The sequence below is a fragment of the Polyodon spathula genome, chromosome 3 (assembly GCF_017654505.1).
Source record: "Polyodon spathula isolate WHYD16114869_AA chromosome 3, ASM1765450v1, whole genome shotgun sequence".
NCBI classification, from domain to species: Eukaryota; Metazoa; Chordata; class Actinopteri; order Acipenseriformes; family Polyodontidae; genus Polyodon; species Polyodon spathula.
In genome coordinates, this window is record NC_054536.1 from 36,165,457 (window position 1) to 36,174,008 (window position 8,552).

An 8,552-nucleotide genomic window follows, 5' to 3' on the forward strand; every position below is an offset into this window, starting at 1 on the left:
GTGGGCGAACAGGAGCTGGCGTCCCCTGTGGTTAAGCTTTCCTTATTGGCAGACCTCATAACGCTAATAATGAGGGCCACTGCAAACTTGCAAGTGCCCTGGCCTGCAAGGTTGCAGGGAGAACAAAGCAATACATTTTCAATGATGAGGCTACCGCCTCTCATATATCCCCTCCAGTTCACCAGGGTTTTTTATATGAAATTCTATATTAAATTCTTCTCGGGACCATCCAGCAACAGCTCCTGCTGTTTCCCGTGCGATGGAAAAGTTGCGTCCATTTTTCTTCGAGCAAGGCTTCCATTGTCCTAATTTGGCGGGGGACTCTACCTGCTCTAACAAACATTGATGGGTTTCTGCGGTGATCCTCAAAAGATCCTGTTTAGCCAGGGCAATCGCAGCATGGCTAGGGAACTACAGTAGCATCCTGGTAGCAGTTCCTCTTTGAGAATTACAGGCCCAGCGTCAACTTGCACAGAGTCTCAACAACATTGCTTGAAATTTTATTACTGTAACATCTCAAAAAAGCTCTGCAAATGTCCTGGATATTCTTTGAGTGCTGGATGCGGTTTCGGTTTCTATCAGTCTCACTTGGCCATTGAAAGGTTTTCTCTGCTTTTTCCGGAGAAAAAAATGACAAGACCCCTGTGCTTGATGTCTTTTTGCTGATGTCGGACAGGGTCCGACATCGGACCGGAAAGGGAAAATGTAATATCGGACCTGGTCTGACACAGGACCGCAAAGGGTTAATATCTGCCCTACATCTCTTGCTTTTAATCGGTATGTGGTGATGTGTGCATCTAATTTTTCGCCACCAGGGGTCTACAGACCTGTGTCTTGGAATTTGCCTGTTACTTTAACATGATCCTGCACTTCGCCTACAGTCATTTGTCTACTTTTCTTTTAGTGTTTGATTCACTTTGGTTAGCTCTTGTTCTACGTATGATATATCATTGGCCATTTTAATTTGACTGTTTTTCTTTGTTAAGTGATCTGAAGGACCACAAGAAGGTCTCTCAGTGACCAAGGTCAATCTTAGGAAATTTAGTTGGGGGATGCGTCTGGATTGCAAAAGCTTACCTGGTCTGCTCGTAGCACGTACCAGGATTTTAATTACATAACTCAGTTTGCCTCAGCGGCTCTTACAGTCAAGATTTTAACATCATCTGGCTCCACACCAGGATTTACAATGTGTCGCTATTTTCCACTGGTTCAGTTGTACTATTTGTTTTTGTTCGTGGACTCCTGGAATTCCCTTACACTAACAAAATCACTATTTGACTTTCTTTCCCTACAGTGGGATCTCCCCGCTGGGAGATTTTGCCCCGAGTACACTCTATTCACTATATTCTTTGCCTTTTCATTTCCTTGTCATTGTTATGTGTGGTAATTCAGAAATTGACTCACCCGATGAGGATCATGATTACGATGAATCTCTGAAACCAAACATCGTGAAACATTGGGAAGGATAATTTCTCAGGAGTCCCGGGTTTCAGCATTATTTCGTTAGTGGAAAAATAAGCTGCCAAATGGTTTTTGATTCAAAAACACTTTGAGGTAGATGTACTAAGATACCGCAATTTGCATTTCATTTTCATTCCATTTTCAAATCTGTTAATGAAGACAGCCGCAATATACTAATTTAAATATTATTTGCGTCATCTTAGCGAGATCTCTAACGAGAGTTGTTTGACATTTTTTCAAATAAAATATCGGCAGTTTAGTTGTGGTGTGCTGCTGCAGAGGGCACCTGAAGGGTAACGTCTATACAAGGGTGCAAGAATCAAAATAACATTGTTTTTGTTAAATGTGAACACCATCTGTACAGTGCATTCTATTCTGTCTTCAGTTTACCTATTTGAATACAGGTAAACAAACGAAAGGCAGTTTAATCCCATCAGATTCTATAGTGCGGCTCCAATCTTTACCCCCAAAAAGCTTTTCATAATCACACAGTAGCCCCTCGCTAAATCGGACATGTTTGTCTGACATAAGGAGGTGTCGGGTTTAAAAACAACACAATAAAATTGCACACCAATATATTTACAGTTCTCAATGTATTTTAAATATAAATCATTGCGCTGAAATAACACTAATGTGTTTTGGGTAGGCTACGCATTACATTATGTAAATATATAAATCTGTACAGTAGTAGTATAGAGTACAGTAGTAAAATCAAATGAACAGCTAGCACACTTTCTTTTTACTTTAGACTGCTGGTAACATAAAAAAAAATCATGCTGCTGCATTGTACACATTGGTGTACAATGCGAATAAAATGTTATATTAAATTGAAACTAAATTATTTTAGGTTTTTTATTTTATTTTAATTATGATTTTTAAATTGTTCTACTTAGTAGCCTAGACAATGAACACACAATAGATCCTGGTCCTATACAGATGCTCAGAATGAGCTGGACGGGTTAGTGGCACATGTGTGCACTCTATTGCTCCTAACATGCTGGGAAAACCAGAAATGTCATATAAATTTGTTTTCAAGGCTTGTAAGTACACCCTGACTTTATTGAAAATTAATACTTGGGTGTTCATCTCAAAAATACATTGAGCACAACTGGCAACACACGAGAAAAGGCAGACTGGGAAATTCCAGCAACAATTGCTTTCGATTGATTTCTTAACAAATTGATGCAACTGTAAGTGTCGCAATTGCTTGCAGCTTTAGTACATCTCATTACAGTATTTTTGATCCCTCATTTGCACTATTTCCACCCTGTTTTTGCAAATTTCTGCAGGAACGCCCAGAATTACATATTAATTTAAGGTTAAGGTGCAAATAATAACTGCGTCTGCAAAGCATTCGTTAAAATGATGGTAACAGCGTTGTGTTTGTTTAGTACATTTCACGCTACACTTCCGACTAGTTTGGTTTGCAATGATTGCGACAGACGCAACACTTTAGTACACCTACCCCTTTTATATAAAAGAAAAGTATAGCTCCAATATAGTCTGTTACAAACTGACTTTGGACCAGGCCTCAGTACAGCTCAGTGCATATGTTTGTATCAGAAATGACAGATATCTGTGCAGAATCAGTTCAAAAGGGATTAAAAGACTAACAAATTTTACAGTTTTTTATATTTATACCTTCGTAAGCAACTGGTGATTCCCCTCCCATTTCTCTTACATCTGTCCAATGATAGGGGATTCCACTCTATTAGTGCACACTCCCTCCGCAGAGGAAAGGGGGTGGGGGTTGGGTTGTGCTCTGTCCACGACATGTTGCACACCACGCTGTTTTGATGGTGGGAAATGAGAGTGGGAAATGAGAGAACTTGAAACTTGCAAAATAATATACAGGAACTTAACATAAAAGCATATTAAAGCAACATAACTATAAAAGCACATTGAAACACAATCTAAACATTGAAAAATGTATGAATCAATAATCTGTTACGTGATTAATACCTTATGCAGAAAGCCATTACTACACGAAAAGCTCCTCTCACTGTGGGCACTGCATCTCTCTGGGGTGACAAACTGGGCGGTGGACCTCTCAAGGGGAGTCCCGGGCAGCTCAGAGTGGAGGCTTCATCCGAAGGTGGTCAACCTCAGCTGGGAGAGGTTCGGAAGAGCAGTGATAGGCCTCTTTGCCTCCCAGAAATCAATCCACTGTCCCTTCTGGTTCTCTATAATACAAGGCAGGGAGTCGCTGAGAATAGATGCCTTGGAACACCAGTGGCCGAGGTACCTCACCCTGCTACCGCTGTGTCTGGAGTAGCTCCATGTTGTAGAGACTGGTTTTCAACTCTGATGCATGGGACCTTATGGCACCCCAACCCATTAAGCCAGCAGCGCTGGATCTGGCCCCTGAACGTCAGCAATTGAGCCGTCTAGGTTTGTCAAACAGGGTTATTGACACCCTACAAAATGTCAGAGCAGCGTCCATGCATTCCCAGTATGGGTACAAGTGGGGCGTCTTTCAGACCTGGTGTCTGCCTCGTGGGTTTGACCCCATAACTGTAATACTGCAAATTGTGCAGGACCTATTTGATGAGGGGAAATCCCCCTCTACATTAAAGGTATATCTGGCAGCTATTTCAGCTTGCCATGTCAAGATTGCAGGTGAATGAGATGCAGGAATTCTATATAGCGAATGTCTGCTCAGTTTTTATAGAGGCCAGGACAAAGCACACGCTCTGTACCAATCCTGCCTTTTTGCCGACGACAATCTCAGCATTCCGTGTCAACCAGTCTGTGGAATTAAAAGCTTTCCACGACCTCTTTTCCAGTCTTAACACAGAGTGACAGGTCCATACACTCAGCCCAGTTTGGGTCCTGGCGTACTATGTTGACAGAATGAAGAGGTGGAGGCAGGCCAAATTACTTTTTGTCTGCTACGGACCGAAGTACCATGGTCAAGCCCTGTCTAAGCAACGGCTGTCCAGGTGGACAGCAGAAACGGTCAGAACTGCCTATGGCCTGGCCAACTTGCCCTTCCAGAAAAGCTCGCTGCCCATTCCACCAGGGGTATGGCAACTTTGTGGGCTTTATTCTAAGATGCATCTGTCAAAGACATATGCAATGCAGCGGTGTGGGCTACTCACCATACCTTCACTAGGTTCTACAGACTTAATGTCGTAGATCCTCAAGACCCTGGTTTTGGAACTAGAGTGTTAAGTGCAACTTCTCAGTCGACCCTTAAAACAGCTGCCTCAACACTGTCCATAGTGACCACGTGACCATTCCTCAATGATTACAATCTCAAAATCCTTCATAGAAGTGGAGGTGTAAATCTACAGCAGTCTGTTCTCCAGAATATCCCATAGAGTCCAGCCATAACTGTTAATACTCAAGACAGTCATAGTGAAAAGAAATTAAGTCAATAATACAGTTAGTGGAAATATTAAACTTAGATATGGAAGTACCTGCTGCAAGACCCCACAATGAGGCCTTCAAAAACAGTTAGTCCACCAGCATATTATTAACGATAGCCTATTTGCATACAGGGCTGTGTTAAATGTTGCAGGTGTTTCCATTTTCTTGTCCAACCCTTGTATATTGTTTTCAGTTCATTAAAGTCACTTATGTGCAGGTCTGTGTCTCTTTTCTAGATTCAGTTCCTGCTCACTATAACACACACACTCAGCGCTGCTGTTGTACCTTGTGGTTTCCCCATGGGCTGCTTGATGTTCCAGTCTTCTTACATGGGCACTTTGGTTATCCTGTTTCTTAACTTTTATGTAAAGGTATGTTTTTTTGTTACTACAAAGCTCTGAACACTTTATAGTAAGTTATAGAATTGGCCTTGCTAACATTTTGTGGTCTATTTCAATTATGTTGTTATATTGCCCTCTTGTGGGCCATGAACAAAAAAAAAACACATGCAATGGGTGTATATTAATTAGTGCTGGGAGAACCAAGGTCATTTACTGCACAGAAAATTCACAAAGAGAATAAGTAGCATGATACCTTTCATTTTGTTGTTTAAATGACTTTACTATCATTATTGTATGTACTTATTTTTTATTTTTTATTCTTACATATACAGTATGTGGGATATTATCAAAAACATAAAACAAATACCAAAACAAATTTCTTTGCACATATTGCACAGTTCTTTGAACAAATCACTTATCTAAAATCACTTTCCACACTCCTCAGATGTTTAGCTGCTAGGTATGTAGATATTGGACCATATTTGAAAACCCTGTCATGTGTTACTGCTTTCATATATATGTACAGTACAGTAAATAACAGGATGAAGGGATGGTGATCCCTTGTCCATTACTGTTTGGATAACAGAGGTCTTTGTTAAATCAAAGTTTTGATAACAGTACACTACATGCTCAAGTATTTTGATTACTTACAGACATACAAGAAGAAGCTTTCAAGAGAAGATGGATGGGTCACAGCTGACATTAAGGAAGTCAAGAATGGCTATCACAACGGATATGCAACAACAACTAATGGCACAGTGTCAAAACAGAAAGCACAATAGAATTAGTAATATCTAGAATGCAGCAAAAAGAACTGGACAGGTAGCAACAAGACTATAGGGTGTGGTTGACACTGTATCCATAAGAGGATTAAAACCATAGTATCATTTGCATAGCAGATTGACCTAGAAACAGTTTCTGGAAAATAACCCCTTATAAGAGTTTATGAATATAAAACTTTAATAACGCAAACCATTCCTTGTATAACGTAAAAGATAAGAGCCAGGTTTACTAACCCTATCTGTCCCCTGACTGAACACTAAGCTACGTTTTTATGTTCCACTTGGATTGAAATCTCTCCAACTCACGTGAGTGGTTCCCTAATGACATGAGGCAGGTTTAAATCTCCAACTGCAGAACATGCTGTGTCTTCTGAACATGAAGGCTGTGAATATGTTATATATTTCACATGTAACCAGTACAGTTGATGGAGCAGATGGTATTGTAGACTGTGATGTGAACCGACAGCAGCCCCAGTTTGAGATTGGAACAAGATTGAGTTTTACACACAGGTTTCATTATCTAGCTGAAAATGTGACAGCTTTTCAGACTCCCCTTAGTGCAAGAGCTTTATATAATATAATATCTGTAATTTACATAATATAATATCTGTAATTTTTCTACAGATTTAAATACAGAGTACACTAACTGCTAAATCCCAAATTTAATCGCAGTTAAGTATTGATAGGTGTAATTTTATACTTGTATACTTGTACTTTAATGAGTGCAAATGTGTGCTGCTGCTTTCCAGGACCTGGAACATGACATTGGATTTAAATAGCCTACATATTAATTCCTCAAGATGTCAATCCCTTTGCAATTTCATCCCAAGGATGCAAACCACTGTTGAAACACAACCTTCTAATGCTTTAATAGATCTTCTTATGAAGCAAATGTACAGTCACATCCTCTTCACTGTTGCTACCTGTCCAGTTTCCTTGGATACTGTTTCCCCACTGCTGTATCATTGAACTGGTCAAATCACTTTTACTCCACTGAACATCAGCACCAGAAGTGCTTTAATGAAAATCTAGTTCAAATGGAGAGGAACAACTTTTATGTAGAGGTTTATATACAATATAACAGCTTGTACCTAATTTTGTATTTAGTGTTTAACCTTGTTTTTTTACTGCTTGTGTCTGACAATGAAAACTGTTGGAGTGCTCTTGGAGTCCTATATTCAGTAGGCACACTAAAAAAAAAAAATGTATTAAAAAAACACTCTAGAGTAAGTTCAGATTCAAATCAAGTGAAACAAAAGTTGCTTAAAACACAATAAAACTAACTAATCTTCTGTCAGTATCCAGACAGGCATGAGTTATTATGTAAAGGTAAAATGCATAGCTTTGTAAACTATGGCAGCACCTGCATATCCAAATGAATTAGTTTCAGGGTCCATTGGATATGTACAAATATATCTCAGAGGGAGTCGTTATATTACATTTTATTTGTTTTATAAACACACTGTCTTTTTATTTTTTTAATCTGCCACTGAATCGATTCGGTCCTGCTATCAGCTGAATCCACTGTTTGAGCCATAATCTGTACTCTTCAGTTGATAGCAGCAGGTGTAAATTACGCATGCCAGAGGTCCATTGGTTAATGGAGGGTTTTCGTAATGGAGGATAAGGCACGTTTTACTGCATTACAATTTAAACTATACTACCAGTACAAGTAACTTTCTTAAAGCTTGTATACCATGATGAAGATTCTGTTTTTCTTAATTCGCTCGTTTACATGGATCCAAAAACTTCAGCCTGAGATGGTCAGTGACAGGGATACAGAGATTAAAGAATGAAATAGAAAAAACATATTTGTGTCCTTTATTGGTAGCATTAAAACCTTTGTGTGGCAGTCAATGGTAAGGAAATATGCGTTTTAAAATAACACCCAAATTTACTAAATGTAAATCAAAAGTTCGGTACCCAAGCAGATAACTCTCGCCGTGTCTAACAGGAAAGCTCACAGGTATCTGCTCACCTTGAATTCCCAGGTTGAATTTACCACAAGATGAGCCATTTTTATATACAGGTGGACAGGTTAAATTCGTAATCAGTTCACCAGTTTCACATGGCTTCATTCGCACCTCACTTCATTTTCCTTCCAATTAGGTCAAACAGAACACAGCTCAGTCAGTTTTCATTTCTAATTCTAATAGTTTTTTTTTTTTTTTTTTTTTTATCAATGTGCAGACAACTGATGATGCAGCCAAGGCAATTGGTAGTTTACAGCACGTTGCTGTCATGGAGAGGCGTGATTCGTTTGGTACAGCAGATTGTGGCCTTAATACTGAATACAGGGGTGTGTTTAGTATGGAAGGTGACTACACTGATGTCAATAGGAGCAAGTCAAGATTTTAGAAAAGTGGCCTTCAAGTGAGGTTTTACTGTACAACATAATCATATTCTATATCAAAGTATATATCTATATATATATATATATATATATATATATATATATATATATATATATATATTAGTATGATGACTTCTGACTACAAACTTTGTTTAAAGATGGAAAGTAGGAAAAACAGCCATAAAATAAACAAAATGGCACATGCAGGCTTACATACAGTGCCTATAGAAAGTCTACACCCCC

General features: G+C 39.1%; 1 protein-coding gene across 1 annotated transcript in view; it reads left to right on the forward strand.

The window, feature by feature from the left end:
• The window catches only part of LOC121313048 (elongation of very long chain fatty acids protein 2-like), a 49,755-nt gene extending 42,364 nt beyond the window's left edge, over positions 1 to 7,391 (forward strand). The window contains exons 7-8 of the mRNA XM_041245173.1: positions 5,070 to 5,204; positions 5,828 to 7,391. Coding sequence (XP_041101107.1) covers positions 5,070 to 5,204; positions 5,828 to 5,956 — 264 coding nt within the window. The 3' untranslated portion in view covers positions 5,957 to 7,391. The remainder of the gene's footprint in view (positions 1 to 5,069; positions 5,205 to 5,827) is intronic.
• The last annotated feature ends 1,161 nt before the right edge of the window (positions 7,392 to 8,552 follow it).